The sequence below is a fragment of the Sparus aurata genome, chromosome 17, assembly GCF_900880675.1.
Source record: "Sparus aurata chromosome 17, fSpaAur1.1, whole genome shotgun sequence".
NCBI classification, from domain to species: Eukaryota; Metazoa; Chordata; class Actinopteri; order Spariformes; family Sparidae; genus Sparus; species Sparus aurata.
Window position 1 is genome coordinate 19,532,704 of NC_044203.1, and position 20,644 is coordinate 19,553,347.

The window sequence follows — 20,644 nt, forward strand, 5'->3', positions numbered from 1 at the left end:
CCAGGTCTGGAAGCCCTCTGAGCCAGGTGTGAGGGGCCCAGACTGGGGCCTGACCCCAGCCAGGCAGACCAAGAAAATCCCCACATCACTGAGGGAGCACTAACTGGCCACAGACACCTCCAGGGCTTTGGGAAGACGGAATGAAAAAGTAAGGAAAAAGAAAAAAGCACAATGGTGTAGACTGCTGAGAGAGCTGCAGGAACTACCATTTACAATGACGGCAATGTTCCAGAGAGCTGAGGCTGGGAACCTGTTCTTGTAAACTGCACGCAGACTGGTGTGCACGTGTGCCGTTTTCATCTCCAAAAGACCCATAAGATTGATTTTTATTCATGAAAGAGAGTAAGATTGTTTTGTAGGGAGGTTTTTAATGCACACCAGACAGATGGATTCAAGGCTGCATTCCTACTTTGTCTTTTTCTTTTTCTTTTACTGGCCTCAACTTTAAAGACATCACAGCAAAAAAAAAAAAAAACAACAAAAAAAACCAAAACACCCACATTAGATGTGATCAGTGTTTGATACCAAAGCTCTTACTGTTGCTGGTTCTCTCTCTCTCTCTCTTTCTTTCCCCCACTCTGCATGTGTGAAAATTTCAAGCAGCTAATTTACTCCTCTCCTGGGAATCCTTATGACATCGCTCCTCTTGGAAGTGATCAACAGTAAAGCAGCCAGATATGTATACATTTCTGACCTGTGCATCTGCGCTCCAGCACATGCTCGACTTGTGTTCCCCCAACACATGGCTCATGAGGGAGGGCGATCCCGCTACAACCCACATTTCCTCAGCTGGTCAGGAGAAATTAGGTCAGGAGTTGAAACAGGTTAAAGGGGCTTTTGGGAGAGTGGTAGTTTGGTTTGGTGATGTCAGGATACATGAGGGGAAAGTGTGTCTCAGTCCGCCGAGATGAAGCAATAAATTAGCACATGAAAGAATAAACAGAGTACCGCAGAAAAGGCACTGACACAGATGTTTTATCAGAATTGCGCTGGGAGGTGAAAGGGAAAAAAACAGACTGCACAATAAGTAGGAGTGAAAAGATATGAGAAGTGGTCTCATCATTCACAGCACAATGACACTAACAACTCTTACATGTGGTCAACTCTGAAGTTTCCAAAAGCCTGTCGTTCTCATCCTCTGCCTTGTATTGGCCTTGTGATTTATCCATCTGAGTCAGAGACCGGGCCAAGTTCACATGAAGAATTAAACTTTAAAGATCAGAGCCCACAGAGTTAGTCCAGGCAGGGGTCACGTTCATGTTTATAACATGCCCAGGGGGGCTAACATCAATACTTTGTCACAGACATCCGCCGCTTTGCACTTTGATTTTTTTCAATAACAGAAAAGGTCAACAATGAGAAGGCTGGGAAATTAGCTAGCAAGCCTTTAGGAGCACGCAACATCTAATTGAATAAACACGAGGGGGTGAACATCTGATTGAAATGTGCAGACAAATTATGAGGGTCAAGTAGACTGCGACTCCTTTTAGCGAGGATAATGAAGAAATAACAAAAGGGGTGTCTGGACCATGCAACTGCAGTCTTACATGAGACTTTTTACAGCAGAAGTTGGAAAAGCTGATGCGTCTTTCTGTTCGGTACATTTAAAAACAACTAACTAATAAAGCCCTGACGTACTGTCTCGGGATAATTAACAGAAGTGCAGCACATTTTCGCAAACACACGAGGAAAAATAAAAATGGGAGAAAGAAAAAAAAGGAGGAGGGGAAATTAGTTTTATGATCTGCAATATCCTGCCAGGACTTTTATTGGCCACTTAAGCATGTGTGACCTGCCCCCTCACAGCAGGCTGTTAAATGGTAGTGACCTTGTAGCGGGAGCGTTATGAACCCCTAGGTCCTCTAGTATCCCCAAACATGCCGCCCCCCGCCCCTCCCCGAACCTGAAGGCAGATGATCTTTCACCTCGCCATCATGGGGCAAATAAATTAGCCAGCTGCTCAACTTGGCCTGATTTCCACATTATCTGTGGCACACATTGGACTTTGTTTATAAGCCATAAGTGTGTGAGTGTGAGAGGGTCAGCAGGCAGAGTCATTAATTTACATGCCATATGTAAACACATGTGGTCCTGGATAGGTTTATGGAAGGAAAAAGTGTGACAGGATTGATGAATAACATCCTCGATTAGCCCGTGTTGTAAATTGAGGTGTGAGAAAGCAGAGAAGAGGAAAAAGTACGCTGTGAGTTTAGAGGTGTAAAGTTCTGGAGTAGACGTACCCCTGAGGATGTAATTCTGGTAGTTCTGGTCGGCTTCAGCTCCGACTTTTATCAAACAGGTGAGTCCTTCTTCCACCACAAACTCGTGCACCAGGTCCTTGTCATCCTGGAAAGAGGTGAAGGGGAAAGAGTCATCATAAAAACAAAATTGTATATTGTTGGCCTTCCACTACATGACTGTCTTCAGAGTTATTTAAAACCTTCGAGTGTAAGGTGGAGCTGGGGACGTTATCCTAATTGGATCTTACAGAGATCCTGAGAACACGCCATGGAAGCGACTTATCAATCATAAGGTAGCCATGCCCTTAAGCATAACCTGCTTTATGGTCTATTTTACTCTTAATTAGGACCCCAATTTACGAATTGAACATCATGCTGTACTGAGGAAAACCGAAAGCCTGCAACTGAGACCATAAATTCAGTAGGAAACTGTTTACTGAGGTGGTAAATCAAGGGATCAAGTAAGTAAGTAATCAAGTAAGGTCACTTTCTCATAGGCTTGCATACAATAGGACTTCTTTTTGAAACCAGTGGAGTCAATCAATCTGCACAGAGTGGACAAATTAATCACAATTTGAACTTAACAAAGACTTAGACATGCAGATTTGATGCAACGCTACAAACCTTCCTGTTCGCATTGCTAAACAACACCTTTCAGTGTTTTCTTAAGGAGTCAAAAACAACAATTAGCTGCGGAGAAAGCAGCGCTCAGACAGTACTGCAGTATTTATGTGATGCATTTGCCAGAAAGCCTGAGCACATCTCTCAATTTAGCCTCCTCATCTGTATAAATGTATCTATTATCTATGTTTTTTACATCCACTTACGTACACACTAAAAGTGTACGTAAGTGCAATAAGCAATACAATCTGCTTGCAGCTTGTTCAAATGGATTCCTGTTTCTTACTACATCCACCTGCACCTCTCACACCTGTCGATAACCCTGTAATTTAAGATGCACTCTACGCTCATGCAGTGTAGAAAGGTAGCACATGGTAATCCTCATTGTAGTGGGCATTTTAGCACACAACAAGAATCAACGATATTCTCTACAGTGCAAACCCCACAAAGCCACTCATAGTGTTAAATGTGAACTATTCTAATCTATTCTGGGACCGCATCAACGTCTGTTGCTCTCTTTTCCGTCTAACTCTGGGTTAACCCTCCCCCTCTATGGCCGACTGCCCACCAGGCCAGCCCAGCCCCAGTGTGTGAAGTATGACCAGACCTGAACACTACACAGCTGCCACGAAGGCAGACTCTCAGCAGCACAACCCTGCCTCAACAAAACAATGCCGTGTCCAAGTGAGTCAGAGTGTGCATGCGGGCACTGATGCATGTGTGCACACTGCGCACAGATCTTGCATGTTAATGTGCAGAATGCATGGGAACATTTAAAGCCCGACAGAAGAAACTTCACATGCTGACAAAATGCTATTGCTATTTAATAATATTTTTGGAAGATGCCTGATAGCATTTGAGCTGGAGTTTGTGTTCAGCGGAAGTTAAAAAAAGAAGAAACAATTACCTGAAAAATCTGCTTGAGGGAAAAGAGGGCTCTCCGTAGCTCTCGCCCGGTTGAGTTGTAGAGTTTTTCTGTGTGGAGAAAGAAAAAGGAGAGAATGGAAAAACATCAGCTAAAGCCCACACATGTGGCATCTTTCTATGATGTTGTCATACAGAAAGTTAATAAAACAAACAGATGAGAGGGTCAGAGTCTCTTGCAGACTTAAGTGCCTTTCAACAAGCTTTTTGGGTATCACGTTTTCGTTTCCACGACGAAATGCACACATTCAAAATCACTTCCCTGTGTCTATGTCATTGGCAGCCATTATCTCAAGAAGCGAAATGTGAAAAATATCCTGCAAGAGGACCAGTGAGAGAAAAGGAACAGTAGGAGCAACTCAGAGCACATCTGTGGAGAGTTAGTGAACAGTGGATGTTTCCTGCTGACAAAGCCATATCTGTAGCTCACCATAATACAAAGTCAAGGCAGAAACCTGAGCCAATAGCCACCACAATAGCTAGGACACAAAACAGCCATTAATGAGCTATGGGAACACCACAGAGTGCCAAAAGAGAGATATGACGGATGGCAGATGCTTGTGATGGAGGCGAACATATCCTGCAACTACTCTTGCAATCCTTCATCCTGCATGAGGTCTGCCAGGGAGTGGCAGCACTGAGCACAGGCCCTGTAGCTCACTCATCTGTGCTGAGTGAACTCTCTCTGACTCAGCAAAACCTGCATCTGACTGCTGCAGATATACAGCACCGTCCAGTGTGGTGCAGTACAGTCAAGTACTGGTTCTGAATCTCTCCCACCATTTTTCTTTTCCATTCACCCCTTGCTGTTGTATTTGTTGCACAAAAATGGCTCTTTTGTCTGCCCCTTTGAAAGATACTTTCTTCTTTTTAAATCTTGATGATGTGTCTTAGTCGGCAAGATCTGACAAGAGACTGGCACGTACGCAAACAAGCATGAACACAGTGAGGCGGTTTGTTTCTCTCTCTCTCTCGCTCACACACACCCACACCCACACACATCCACACCCTACAAAAAGCAATCTGCACTCTTGCCTCTTGCTCTCTATTTGTTGCACCGCTGCAGCAGGTGCAGTTGCAAGAGGATGATTTATCACTGCTGGGGCACCAGTGTGTTTTTAGTTAAAACCTGAATACCCAAACATGTAATTGAGAGAAGCAAATAAGCAGACACAACATTTGCAGCCTTCTCTCACACACACACACACACACACACACACACACACACACACACACACACACACACACACACACACACACACAAATGAGTTGTGCCCATGAGCTCCTCATTTTTGCAAACAATCGCCACTAATCCTATTCAAAAGTGTGAGAAACACACACTGATGAGTGCATACGCATAGGCTCCAGAGTGACAGGCCTCTGTTCATTGTTGTCTCTTCAGCTGATGGACTGAGACGGAGAGAGAAAGAGAAAGAGTGTGTGTTGCCCAGTGGTGGAGGAGGTATTCAGATCGTTTACTTAAGTAGAAGTATTAAAGCAACACTGTGAAAATACTCCACTACAAGTACATGTCTAGCAATCTAAATCTTACTCTAGTTAAAGTATAGAGAATATAAAAAATAACTAAAAGTAAAAGTGAAAGTACTGATTGTCCTGCATTATATGGTGTTTTTGAATTTACAGTACTGATGCGTTGATGTTTATGTTAACTGGTTACGACATCCAGACTAACGTACTGGACTACAAAGTACAACATTTACATTTGAGATGCAGCGGAGGGGACGCATAAAGTTGCATAACTTACATGTACCTCAGATTTTTTACTGAAGCACTGTCCTTGGGAAAATGTATTTAGTTACAATCCATTACCGGCAGTGTCAATTCTCTGGGCACTTGTAGACTTTTTAAACACAAGTAAAACTTAACATACACACTGTGACAGCTGGTAGAACGAGGCCTACAGACACAGCTATCATGCAACAACATAAAATACAACCTGTCTGCGAAGCACAAAAACAAAAACAATTTCAGGGAGAACATGTCAACAAGCAAATTATTGTAAACCTTAATAAATATCAATTATCTTCAGTCTACCTTAATGGTAAATATGAGTCAAACTTTGGTTTGGATTCCTGTAATACATTGTGTTCCAGGGCATGCCACTGCAAGGTAAGGTTGACCACACACTTCATATTATTTATGTAATCCGCGCTAGTTCAGACAGACAAGACACTGGAGATGCATGTGTAATGCAGACAGCCTGGGACTGGGCCATATGTGGTTAAAATACTCCCATTTGATGAGGCTGCACGCTGAAATCAAACACCTCACAATCCAGTTCCAGCAGGGCTCCTTATCTTAAGAAGATGCCTTGTTTCTAATTTATGACTCCAGTGGTATTTGGTATGAGTGGAGCAGTGTTTGAGATGTTTTGCACATTCAGTGCCGTACATGGCTCAGATGGATGATGAGCAGATGAGTGTTGGTCTTTTACGGTAGAGACACTGGCAACAATATCCACAAAGAATAAATCTCTGCGTGTCCGGAGGTATTAAGAGGGGAAGCTGTGCGATGTTGGTGATTTGTGTCTTTATAAATAACAGGAAGGAGCTGTGACCAGGCATTTTTTCGGTTTAGGCCCCCCTAGCTGTGGAACTCCCAGCCAGAGCATCTCAGAGTTGCCAAGTCGGCAGCATCTTTTAAATCTCCTCTCAAAACTGACATGTTTTTGTGTACTTTCAGCTTTCTTTTCTTTTACTTTGTACTTTTATTAACCTCCAGTTCTATTTTCATCATCGTTGCCATTGTGGTAGAGTAATTTGTAACTCTAATGATGAAAGTACATATATTACTTAAACAACACCATATACTTCCAAGTAGGATTACTCCATTCTAAGGTGGTTAAGGCTTTTTATCATCTGCACCCCCCTCCACTGCAGGTCAAGGTAGGGCCACATCCATTGCCCTGTACCTCGGGAAGATGACTCAGAATTTAGATTAGCGATCTCTAAACAGTGAAGCTCTCTGATCACTGGAGCGGAAACACAGAGGGAGATGCTCTGGGTTACTCATCACACCTTCCCCATACAAAGCAAACATGATTTGTGGCCCCTACTTAAACCCAACTCATGAACCCGTGTGCTCTTTTTCTTCTCAAAGCCTTAACTGCACTTCCACACGGATTGTGTGTTAATCAGTCGACAGATAAATTACACTAGTGCTGCTGGGCAACCGGTGATGATTCTGCCTGGATCACAGCACAGCACAACGACTGTGATGCATCAGCACCTGGGCCATCACTGGGTTAGAATAAATCCCAGGAGCATGTTCGTGTGTGTGTGTGTGTGTGTGTGTGTGTGTGTGTGTGTATGTTCCCATTAGTGCATAACACTAAACAAGCATAGCAAAATCTGAGGAAAAATGAAAAGCAAGCCCTACAAGTCAAGAATCATAAATAGAAAAATTATTAATCAATTACCTGCCAACTTCACCATTTATGATGTTTCCTATGCAAACAACTAATCTAATAATTGAGAAGCTAGTCGACACACTAATTGACAATGAAAATAATAGCTAGTTGCAGCCCTACTCTACTTAACCCCCTAAAGTTTGGACCAGTTACTCCTGTCTGACACTAATGAAGCCCATCTGCAGCAGCAGACAGTTCCTTCCCTGTCCCTGTCTGCAGTCCACATACACCGATGCACCTCAAGAGGCCTATCTCTAATGAGAAATAGCTCAGTGGAGATTAGTTCCATACCATTTGGCACAGATATGCACCCAAAAGTTCGGGCCTTCAGCATGCCCGTATTTAGAAAAGAACCCAGGCACTCGGTTATTCAGTGGAAATGTTTGTGAACCCTAAATCTCACAGTCACACTCACCTGAAACCCTGAAACCACCTGAAACCACAATCTCAATAGCTCTCTACATTTTTCATAGATTTGTTCTTGGGTCAAGGAGAACCTAGGGCTACAAGAACAAAGGGAGATGTGAATGGTTATAACACACTATTTGGGCACCTCAAGACATTCCAGGCGCTTGAGATGCCTCTTTGAATTCTGACTAAAGCTCAGCCAAAATACAGCTACAGTAAGAACAAACAAATTGCAGCGGCCAAGTACTTCTCCACATCCTTTAGTTTGATATAATATACCCCCATGGTTAAAGAGCTATCTAACCATGTTGCCAATTACTCTTCATACCACAAAACAAGACACCATTAAAATTAAAACAATGCAGGAGTGCAACTGAGGACAAGCAGCACATTTTCTTCCCGTCATCTTTACACTCCCCCCAGGCTTTTACTGACAAGAACCTGACAGTGGAATGACTCAACAGAGTGAAAGTGGGTTTCTTGATGCCTCATATTGATGCACCAAAGGAAGCAGCTGTTTTCTCCTCCTAAAATGAATCCGCAGTCACGTTTGCTCAGCTGGAATGGCTGCAGGGATGTAATGGTCCGGTAATTATAACAATCATAAAAGTAGTAGCGGAATTTCTATAATCATCAGGAATGTGCCCAACTGTGGGGCCTGATATCTTTAGACAGGCCAGAACTGCATGGACGGTTGTGCTACTGCTGAGGGGGCAGCTTTTAGAAGCAAATCTGTCTTGTGCGGCTCTTGACACCTTCTGATTCTCTGTGTCCGTGCCAGCACATTCCAGCGATGCTATTAAGTGTGAGTCATGGGTCACTTTTTATTTATCTCCGCGTGCCAATGTCAACTCAAGATCAGTCCCCACCTCCTCCCTACCGGACAGCTCACAAATGATCAAAATCTGTCAGCCAATAAAGCCATTAACCTTGCTCATTTTCCATCTGCAAACATATCTGACACGCTCAGTTTCTCATCTGTTTACACGATTTTATTTCCATAAAAAGTGCCATAAAATGAACAGGATGACTACCACTACTCATACTTTGCCAAACAGGCATAACACATACACCACATCTAAAGCACAGCCAGGGAAGTCACAAGGACCCCACCAGGCGGGACAACCCTGCACACCCTAAACTGTGTTCACTTTCAGGAGTTTAGCTGTCAGACAAGAAGCCTACGAGGGGGATCCTTAGCACTGTATCCATGATTGTATATAAAAATGTCTTAGCAATCAAATCAACCACTTTCATGTGACATGTGGAGAATAAAATACGTTACCATGTAAGACCACTGAACATGTGCTACTTGGCTGAGAGGAAACAGCGAAAAATGATTCAACGAAAAAAAAAGAAAAGTTGACAAATTGTCACATCTTCAACTACACTAAGCCTATCATTACCCATTAAGCCAACCCTGTATGTGCTGTGTTGCTATTTTGGTTACAACTAGCATCCTAACATGAGTTAAAAAATGAAGGAACGAAAAAACAAAAAAGCACTGAGATTTCGAGAGGTATGTTTGGTTGAGGTAATGGTGAGAAAAGTTAACCTTTGGTATAATATCCAAACATCCTTTCCTCTCACCCTGTCACACCCCAAGAGGGAGAAGGCATAGGTCAGGGCAGAATGGGGAGTGATGGAGACAGAAGGATTGGAATAGTGGGGTAAGCGCTGTCAGCTTAAATCAACTGCCCTATAGCCAAGAGTACATGGTCGTGTGTCCGTGTAGCAGTGCAACATTATCTCATGGGTTGGCGTATAAATAGCACACCATTTCCAGAGTCAGATGACCTTATTCGTAATAGTCAGGTGACCTTTGGTTATCATGGCAACAATGGTACAATGTTGTTACAATGGTAACAATAATTAATGTGGTTAATGTTGTGACAGTCGCTGTTTGTTTAAGTTCGGGAAACAATCATAGTTTGAATTCAAATAACTTGTCCTGTGTTTGTTTGATGTATCCATCCACACTGGCCTCCTCCATATGCAGACTTTCTTGCTACAATGTCACCTGACATTTTTTCCCCTGACATTTGTGCCTAAAATGACAAGCGAAAAGCTTTAAGGGGAAGGAGTTATATGACATGGGAAAAGGCAAAAAATGAGTTGTATTAAGACATTTGGCGTGTTGTCCATAAACCATTTGCTGAGACCAGGCTGCTCAAGTTGTTGCCTGAACTGCCTTGCAGGCATCGCTCCATACTGCTTTGATTAGTGATTAGTGGTCAGGCAGATCACTCATTTTATTTGGATAAGACTGAATAGCCTCAGTTCACATGGGTGAATTCTAGCAGATTGGAACTTATTAGTTTTTTGCCTTTACATTAAGTAAATGCCAAAAAAAGGTTATGTATTTATATGCAGCCTTGCAGGAATAAAGGTCAGTTTTTGCTTGTCAAAGCTGGACCATCAGAGTGGACCTCAGTCCCAGGCCAGTGCCCTGCCCATGTCTGCATTTAGCCCTGTCTCACAGGGTCCGGAGTCAGTTCCACTGGTCAGTAAAGGCCACAGACTCTGTGAGAGGTGACGGCGGTCAGACTGTGCTCAGGCAAACTGTAGTCATCTGGGAGACCACAGTCTTGTATGAGCCAGCATCGCCACATCACTGCCTGCCATATGTAAGGATAAAGCGACCCATCTTTCATTTTTGTCCCCTGGTATTTTCATGAGAAACCCTTGAGTTTACAGTATGTGTAATGGCCCTCTGCAGTCACGAAACACAGCAGCACAACAACATCAACATTACTTCTTCTCATTTTTTCCTTTTCTTCCTTCCCACTCTGTGAAGGAAACCTCCTGGTCCAACATTTATGAAGAGAAAGCACAAGTAATTAAGGTAGAAGACCTCCCAACATGTGCATGGGCTTGTAACATGCTACTTTGTGGACTGGGGTTTCTTCTGCTCTTTTTATCCCTTTTTCTCTGAACAAAAACACAACGTGAATAATGGGTCGATAAAAGAAGATTATAGCACTCAGGTGGAAAACATTAGGTGGGAATGCAGGTAAAAATGAGATCACTTTCAGTGTGTTTGGGTTTGGAGAGCAACCGATGAGTGGGTCAAGACGATTATATGGGCAATCTGTGTGCGTATGTGTGTGCGAGTGCACATGAACATGCACTGCACACATGCAAGAGTATGTACACACTCACACAGGCGGTTTACAAAGTGCACAGAGGAATAATGACATTAATTAATTTGTTCCTGTTGCCTGGAGTTTATTCAAATGCTTTGGAAGTAGTGATGGAAGACATATGGAGATGATGGTTTAGATTAGGGAAAACTCAGTTGGGCCACACAGACTAAAGAAGCCTCTGTCATTGGGAGTGGGCCTCACAGGGAGGCCTGGATGGACCCACGGGGCGACAAAGTCTCTGGCCAGACACACAACTGAGGCATGGGAGATCAAAATCAAATAACTAATAAATCTGGGCTTAATCTAGTGATGGGAAAAGAGTTAATATACAGTGCAAGACTGTAATAAGTCAAATGTGTGCTGCCTTTGTCTGTTATTTTCTGTCATTGATATAAATGTTCTTATATGATGAGCTTTCACAGTAAGGTCTTGCAAGATTCACAATAAATATGTCTGGACACATGTTCCGTCAGTGTTAGGAGTATGCAAATAAACCATGCTAATACATTTTGATTTGATTTCCTTCACGGATGTTGTACCTGGACTTCCTCCTCACATCGTGCGGGAAAGCGCGGTGTCTAAAATCTCACGGGAGCAGAGAGGAGATCAGGTTTCTGGGCTGTGACACTCTATCCTGGCAGAGACATTTGATACCGAGGCATACCACAGCTTAGTTCCAATAAACACAAAACCCAGCCCACAGAGCTCAACGGCACTCATTGTCCCTGGACGGAGATGGGGAAATTGGATTGTTGTATTTATTGATGTTTTACAATAGACTTTCAGTAAAAGTTTATGCTTTCATCAGGCACGATAATCCCTCTGGAAGGCAGCAGTGGCATTTGTCTTGTAGGTTGGAGTAGTTAAAGCAACATCATGCTATACTTGTTATTTTGCTTGACTTGGCAGCCCTACTTCGATGTGCAAGTCACTTTTACACCAATGGTGTAAATACAAAACGCACCTTGACCCAACCCTCTTGGACAGCTGTACACGCCCATCTGTTAAGTTCATTTTGGTACTGGCAAAGATGACATCAGAAGCCAAAGAACCGTGTTGTCTTGTACATCTTTTCATTACTCTTGAGAGGTCGAACATGTTCTGCAGAGCAGTTAAAGGGCATCGCGGGCTAATTATACTCTGGTCCCTTCAATAAACTGTACGTTAACCAGCCATCAAGATGCTATCTGACACTGTCAAAGAGAAAGAGTCGAGGAAAGCAAGGGTGGAATCTGCAGAATTCCAGATGAGGAGACAGACATGACAGCAAGGCCAATGTGAGGACAGACAAATCTTTCATTAGAGCCCATCTGTCTAATGAGTCATTCCTTAGCTACCAGGTGGGGTGACCCTCACTACACACCACCCTCCCTCCCACTTAATACCCCCCTTTTCTTCTCTCTCTGCTTTTTTTGTAGCCCACTGCCCCTTTCACCTCCTCCGCGGGGTTTCCCTACACTCGCCACCACTGACACAGATAGGTAGTGGAGCGGAGCGCAGAGTAAAAGCATGCAACTCATTCAGCAGACCAGACAAAAGCCTGACACAGATATAAACTGGGGGATCAACAATTGAAGTGGGTCTGCTTGGGGGTTCGTGCCGTAACACAGTTAAAGCAAGTCACCATGAAGTTATGGGGACTGCTGACAGGGGTGAGGCTGGTCATTAGATGCATTTCTGTTACTCTGTTGGTGAATGCTCCTCTAATAATCTCTGTATATAACGTTGGAAAGAGGTTGGGTCAAGGCCTTTTTTTCCCATGTGTTGCTTGGCAGCTGTTTCGGCCAAGCAGCTTTTCTTACTGCAGTAAAAACCAGCCATGTGCATAAAGATGCAGGACCAGATGCTTAAAGGGCAGAATCTAAAATCTCAGTCCATACAGTATATTCCCCTACTATCACATCATGCGCCCACATATGGGTAGTCCTTTTTTCATATTTTAGGATTTTTATCTTTTTCCCCATAAAAGACCATTTCACAGAGCCAAGTGCTTTTCTCAATTTAGACTTTATGATCCTTAAAATCAAAAACGTTTCATTTCATGTACTTGCAATTAAATGAGAATGTTTAAAGTGTTCTTTTTCTTCCGAAAGTAGGGATGGAAAATATTCCTGACAATGACCTCAGTGACTCTCTCCCCTAACCCATTTTTATTCCCCTCGTCCTCGCTCACTTCTCTTGGCTGTCTCTCTGCCTCTGCCTCACTCTTGCTCTTACTCCGGCTTTTATTCTCGACAACCTGACACGTGGGGAAGTGCACCAGTGCAAACTCCGTCCAATAAACACAGTTGTGCTGAGACCACATCTATTTCAGACTCTGCTCTAGGAATAGGAAGCTGACCGATGTGGAAGCACACACATCTGTGACAGCGAGCACACCGTCTCATTTCCATACTGGCCACACTGAGACTGTACCCTTAATGGAAACAAAATGGAAAAACAGTCTCCCATCTCACACAGCCTTTCTGTCAAAACACCTGGTTTGTGCATAAATGGGACCCATTGCGGTCTCCCTCCAATTTCTTCTTATTTCTGCCAGAGGAAAATGTGTTTCCTCCTGTCTCCGCAGTGGGGAAGATGAAGACCTTTGACACCTGTCTGTCAGTGGTTTAGGTAAGGACACAATCTAGTTAACCTGACATCCAGTCTAATAAGAGCAGCTCCCTGTCATCAGTGTTGCTCACAACCCATAATGACCCGAGGTATTTACTTCCACCAGTCACAGACAGATGGATACTCAAGAACACATTTGAGAGGGAAGAGAAAAAAAAAAAAACAATCTTTACGATTAACAATAGGTCACTGTCCAATGAAAACCATTTATCTCTAAATGTTGCAAATTGATCGAATGATAAGTGAACTTTTACCATTTGATAAACATCTTCTACCTCTTATAAGTTCAGTTCACCATCTAAAAAGCCAATGGACATTGCCACGAAGCTAAAAGCAGGGCTGATTTTCCAGGCCCATGAATATTTGACCTTTAGGAGACACATGGTTTCAACAAAGCAGCAACAAAAAAACAAGGTAGAGATTAGTGTTAAGGTACAAGTTATTACCAACATGTTTTGGGGTTCCTTACCCCCTAAATTTAAAAAAATGTTTTTCAATACCTTTGGGACCATTATCATTACCAAATTGGTATACAAATATTTGGAAAAGCTAGAGCAGGTAACGTAAAAACTTGCTAAAGAAGTCTGCTATGAGCTGGATGTCTTTATAGAACTGTTAATGTTTACTATTTAGTTGATTAATTTGTGCTACAACATTTGGGCTAAAAATTGCATTTTTACATATACTTAAAGTGAAACTCTCGCCAAAAAGCAACCAAGGCTTTATTTGTGATTAAACATGAGTCAAACCTTCGTGTAAATGTATAATTACGTCGAAAGATGCACTTTTAAGATTTACCGTAGTTTCGTTTTCAGGCAAGCAAATTTTCAATGGGTTGCAGGGGCACTTCTACGCTAGCATCAAAATCACTATTTTTGAAACACTAAGAAGGCTCGACACAACATGAAACTTTGCTTGTAGTATCACCAGGGTCTCTACACATGAACAAGAGCATTGAGAACATTGTTTTGTACTCAGAGTTTACTAAAAAGAAGGTTTTTGAACTACCCATCGTTGGAGCTAGATTTCCGGCACGCCGCCGTCAAGGCAGACAAAAAGTTTCGATCCCCGAGTGCGACCTAACAGGCAGGAGAGTAATGGTGGACCTCCTACCTGTTACCACTTTTTGTCTTCCATGATGGTGGTACGCCGGAGGTGCTACTGCTAATGTAAGTTGTCCAAAAACATTCCTTTTAGTAAACTCTGCTCGTGTTCATGTATAGAGACCCTGGTGATACTACGTGAAAAGTTTCATGTTGTGTCGAGCCTTCTTAGTGTTTTATAAATAGCGATTTTGATGCTAGCGTAAAAGTGCCCCTGCACCCCATTGAAAATTAGCTTGCCCGAAAACGAAACTACGGTAAATCTTAAAAGTGCCTCTTTCTTCATAGTTATGCATTTACACAAAGGTTTGACTTATATTCAATCAAAAATAAAGCCATGGTTGCTTTTTGGCGAGAGTTTCACTTTAATTCATAAAAACATCAGATTGACGATGTCAGGTCAATATCAAATTAGTTTTTTAGTCAGTATATGACAGGCTGATATTGGATCAGATTAGTCCCAGCCCTACAATGTAAAGCAAATGAAAGCGTACTTAACTGGTCTCTTGGCTGCAGAAGTTTATGCCATTATCTTTGATCCACAATCAGACCACATCAAATATGTTACCTACAATACAATCTTCAAACAAGCAAGTGCATGACTTTGTATTCATAGCATATGTAATCTTCAGAGTCTTCACAGTGACATTATTTAAAATGAATTGACAGTGGATGACCAAAATGGAATGAGCCTTATCGAAAAGCTGTCCAGCTTTGAAAGATGAGGTTGGACATATAATTTTTCTCTGTGGTGATCTGTGATGATAAACATCAGTTACCATGACTTGCCTGCTCTTGCATGATTGCCCTGTCATGTGACATTGTTGCACCTTGGCACCGGCTTTGTTTTGCCAAGCTGGGTGTGAAGTGTGAACCGACTGCTGACAGGTGGCAGAGCCTGGGAAAGGGGTCAAGTCAGCACTATTATTGACATCCAAAGTGGCAAGATAAAATAGATTTGTATGAAAAGCACACTGTGATAAGAGAATCGTGATATTTGTGCTTATAGTTAATCACGTAATTACAACCTAATCCTAGAATATATACAACAGAATATTTCTCATGGACCAGAAGAGAAAGTTTCATCCAGAATTGTTAATTATCTCTTTTGTTGAGGAGGTGTTTTGGTTGGACAGACACTGCATTATTCTGAGGTGTCATTGAAATGAATATAATCCATGCTTGGCACAGCACTGAAAGACCTGTTTTGTCCTCTGGGGCCGACCTATTTGCCCAACTGGAACAAATTCACAATCAACATGACTGACTGGCTTTCTTTTCAAAATCCTACTCAACAATGCCAAATGACTGATGTGTTTGCTGTTTTATTCCTGATGGATCGTAACAGAAGTTTCTCACTCATGTTAGCGCTAGCTGATAAGGATTTAATATTTGCTTGGCAAGTCAAATGAGTAAAGTCAACGACCGCCTTTTGGCATAATAACATTTTTTTTTCCCATGTTTTTTTCATGTGGACCTCAATTGAACTCTTGTACAAACTGATGGTGCATATTAGATGAGAAGTGTTGCTCAACATTCAATTTAAATCCTGGGATTAAGAAGTGATTTATACAGAAGTTTATAGCTACACTTTGACACCTTAATACAAAGCACTAATGCCATCAGAGGCACCCAATAGCTGACAAATCACAAGAGAACACAAGGCTGGTTTCTATTTATTGTACAGTGCTTCGAAGAATCTTGCAGTATCTCAAATATTCAGGCATGCATAGGCGCCATCTATGGGGGTGGCACAGGGTTTTATGCACCCCCCCCCCCAAAAAAAAAAAAGTTAAAGATGGCTTTTATGCAGTGGCCAGGGCTAAAGTTATCTTACTATGGCCTTGGTTATTCTTAAAGTTAGATTTTAACTACATGATGAAGCACGGTGGGTGATTTTGTTGCTCTGATCCTATCTGTTACTGCGTTGAACCTTCCCCCAACGGTGCTGGGGTCACCTGTGTGGTGATGTCAAGTGTTGTTGTGGGAAGTGTGAGACTGAGCGTGTGAGAGAAGCACCAGCACTTTGTCGCAGCCATAGAAAAGTGCTGTTACAGGCAATTAAATCACTTTAGTTAGCGATAAAGTGTGTGAATAAACTCAGGATGTGTTTACTACCATGGAAGAGAAATAGAAAGTCTGTGTTCCTGAAATGTTATTATCATTGTTGTTGTTATTCCTATTTTTTATTCAGCATCCATTCACACACCTTCATTCACTGATGGCAGAAGCTACCATGCAAGGTGCCACCTGCTCATCAATAAATATTCATCATCATTACTGTCCAATCTACTGAGCCACAGCCACCTAACAGATTTGGTCCAGACTGAGAAAATCTAGTCACCAGCTACAAGAAAGGCAAAAGTAGGCCTAAATTAAAATAGCCTAAAACCAGGGACTGCAGTTCAGGGCCGTGGAGCTAGAAAGGGTAACATATGCAAAAACGGAATTCACCGTGGTTAAAGTAATAAACACATTACGCAACAGCAACAACTTTTATGTACTCACAAAGTGGATCAGATGATTGACCGTGGAATGCTTTGTTTTCTTTGGGGATTTTGTTTTGCGGTGCCCAAACTTAGTTGAAGCATGCCGTGCAGAAACTCTCCCCTGACATGATGTCATTTAACATTACCTTTGTGTTGTGCCCCCTAATGATTAACCCAAGTTGGTGCCAATGAAGGATGTCATTCTCTCTGCAACCTTGTTGGGGAGGGTGAACTGCCATTTTTCTCCAGAGGCATGTAACCTCATAGCACTCTTGACATATTTGGACAGGTCTGAATAAATACGGTAAAACATTACCCTGGGATCACTGTACCACACTGAACCCGTCACGGAGAGGAAATTCAACTGCAGCTCAAATCCATCAAACTCTTACACACTCTCACACAGCAGACATTAATCCATATCATGAGGAAAGGAGATACAGAGCGAACCCCACAAATTGGAGACAGAATGCCATAATTCCCCTTTGATAGATACGAGTGCCCTAGGTGTTCTCATGTTACCAGGAAAAATGAACAAGAGATGGGCCGGTGTATTACACTCGGCTCCTTGTCTACATTTATCAGCAATGAGCTTGGCCTCTTCCTCATCATTCATTTGTCGCATGATTCTACTGCATTATCCAAAAAGTGTTGCCCCAGTCCACAATTATGGATGTATAGATTTATGACATTTAAAAAAAAAAAGTCAGATCATCAGATTCAGTCACATTTCTTGGGACATTTTTCTTCCAGTTTCCCTCTATGACAGTATGAATATGTGAAGGTTGTGGACAAAACAAGACATCTGAGGATGTCACCTTAGGCTCTGAAACAATTCTCAACATTTTCCACCATTTCCGTTTATGGACGGAACAATTAATCTATTAATCAAAGAAAATAACCACCATATTAATCAGTGCTGAAAATAATTGTTGGTGGCAGCCCTGAATTAAACCATTGCCTGCATTTTTGGCATATGTTTTTAGCTAGTTATATACAAAAAAAAAAAAAAAAAAGTGTAGTTTCTGCAATCAACTTATTTTTTAGTCTAATTACATTTGGATATATTTTCTACAACCAGCAAGTCTCTTGCTTTTGGTCATAAAAGGAAAACCTTAACTGAAAAACAACAGCAAAACCATCTGTTATTGCAGATGACAGCTTCATTTGAAACAAGAGACAGGGGGTTATAGTGCTTTATTAGTTTCTTATTTTGACAACCTAACTGATGTCTTCCAGGAACGACTATTTTCAAAAATACACATGCTTGGAAAATTAAACAAGCCCCATATCTTCAATACAAAACAACGGAGAAAATTACTGCCTCGATGAAAAGTGAGATGGGAGACGGTCTGCTTTAGCAGAAACTGCTGCCCACTTTGAAGAGACATGGCTTTCAGCAAACATGCCCTAGCAATATAAATCAAACGAAGAGATTTTTGAAAACCACCATTAGGAGCCAGTCATGCATCCCTTTAGCATGACAGTGTCGAGGTGGAGAGGGATTGGCTGGCACACCTAAGGCACCCTCAATTTCTGATAGGATAAAAGGGCGTTTTGGCTCGCAGCACTACAGAGGATCAGCCGTCTTTTGGCAAGAAAGAATGTTAAGTGTTCTCTTGCCTTATTTAGCAAAAGCCAGCCGTCATATCACAGAGTGTGCAATGGAAAAAAGGAAGAGACAGAGCCAAGATTATGATCCAAAGCTATATAAAACCATGTCAATAATACATACCTTAAAGTAATGAAAAGATATTTGTGGTATGAGAATGACAAGAGGTGTGCCCAGCACAACACTCACATTAATAAGGGAGGAACCACATGTTGTGGGATAAGAGTCTCCATAACATTTTTTTGTAGGGGAGAGACTGGGGTGGATATATGGCACCTCTTGTTATTCCAATGAGTGGGAGAGTTAGTCAAAGACTAATTCCAGATTAATGTAATCTGCTACTAAGTGCATGAATCTGACAGTGTCAGACATGACAAGACGCAGGATGAGTGGTTTTGCTTGGCCACTAATGGTACATTAGATTAGATTCCAACAGTAATGGCTAAAAAAGCTTCGCTCACACTACTGACAAGCTCTGATAAACACTTTTTAATATCTTATTCCTGTGTTTTGTCTCCATTATTTCTCTCTGCAGGATTTCAATGTGTGTTTGAGAGACAGTACTTTTCATGTAAAGGCAGGGTGTTTGTGTGTCTCCTGGGGTGACAGAGGTAAGAACTTCCTGAATGTCTTAACAAGGAAAAGTCCTGACAAATAAAAGAAGAAATATTAATTAAAACCTCAACAGTAATGTAAATTAAATCAGTCTTCAAAAATATCAGCAACTTTGTTATACCTTGGTTTTAGTTCATGACTGATCTTTGCTCAGCGGATGTCTTTACCATCCTAACCCCTAGAGGTCTCTGTCTGGTATTCTATGCCATGCTTTGCTGTGTTTGCATGAGAAGTAGAGTTAACAGGTTTAACTATCCCAACAAGACGGGAGGCCAGAGTAATAAAGCCGCAGAAAAAAAAGAAAAAGAGAAAAGGTCTTTGCTCTGTGCGCAGCAGGGGGTGAGATTTACGCATGGCTGCATCTACATCAATGGAGACACAAATGTGAAAAAAAGCACTTGCATAACTTTGGTCAGTGTGGTGACATTGTAGTGTTGGTATTTCACCCCCTTCCCTGAAAAAGAAAGTACAGCCCAAATTGTTAAGTGGCTTATACTGGCTAATAAGATTCACCATATCAGTATCTGCACAAATTCGTTATGTTGCAGAATGATGTACGTTTTATAGAACCTAATTTTTCTCAATACAGAATCCTATGCGCTTTAAATTATGACCATTTCCAGTAATGTTAACTTTTTGGAAACTTACTGTTACGTTTACTTTGACAGCAAAGTTTATTGTCACAACTCATGGAAAACCAACAGCAACAGATGGATTTTGCTGCCAGTTAGTTTAAGACATCGATGGAGATATTGTGATGACCTCCAATTTTTGCAAATTGGTTGCATTGTGCTGTTGTAAATATTGTTATTATTATTATTGTTCCCCCCAAAAATTCACTGAACAACGGTTGTTTAATAAAGAATAACTTGGCTCAGACAACCAACAAAAGCCACCTGGCTTGGACTCTCCTAAGGGGTGCATGGCCACACATAATTCTGCAGTATGGTTTGCATGAGGCTGTGGGTGTACTGCGGGGTGTATCCCTGATGCCTTTCAAAACAGACGATTTCATAGTTGCAGAAAAGGACTTTTTTTCCCCTTTGCCCCAATGGGCTTGTTGTACAGAGACCATGATGGATTGTAAATCTTACATCTCACCTCATTTGTCTTTCATCTTGATTGACCATCTACCCGTAAAATCAGCCAGATTTTACGAGCAGTATCTTGAAAATGATATTTATGACTTCACGCGAGCTACATTCATACACGCCTGTTCATTTACCCTCCTGGAAGGCAAAGAACAAAAAAGGTAATAATGCCGAGTTTTGGAGTTTGTGAGTCTGCGCGAGACAAGATTCCAACAGGCAAAAGCCCTGCATGATCACACTGTAACAAGTTCAGACACCTTAGCCTAACACGTTCATATGGTTTGATGTTTTCACCCCTCTTCACACCCCTACTACTCCCACCCTTTGTTGACCCTGTGCCAGTCTCACCAAA

At 42.0% G+C, this 20,644-nt stretch overlaps 1 protein-coding gene across 2 annotated transcripts in view; it reads right to left on the minus strand.

The window, feature by feature from the left end:
- Positions 1 to 20,644, minus strand: part of fhod3b (formin homology 2 domain containing 3b) — a 95,157-nt gene that overhangs the window by 33,667 nt on the left and 40,846 nt on the right. For both annotated transcript variants that reach the window (XM_030394230.1, XM_030394231.1), the window contains exons 4-5: positions 3,769 to 3,836; positions 2,241 to 2,346 (exon numbers count right to left, since the gene is read on the minus strand). In XM_030394230.1, the coding sequence (XP_030250090.1) occupies positions 2,241 to 2,346; positions 3,769 to 3,836 (174 nt within the window). The remainder of the gene's footprint in view (positions 1 to 2,240; positions 2,347 to 3,768; positions 3,837 to 20,644) is intronic.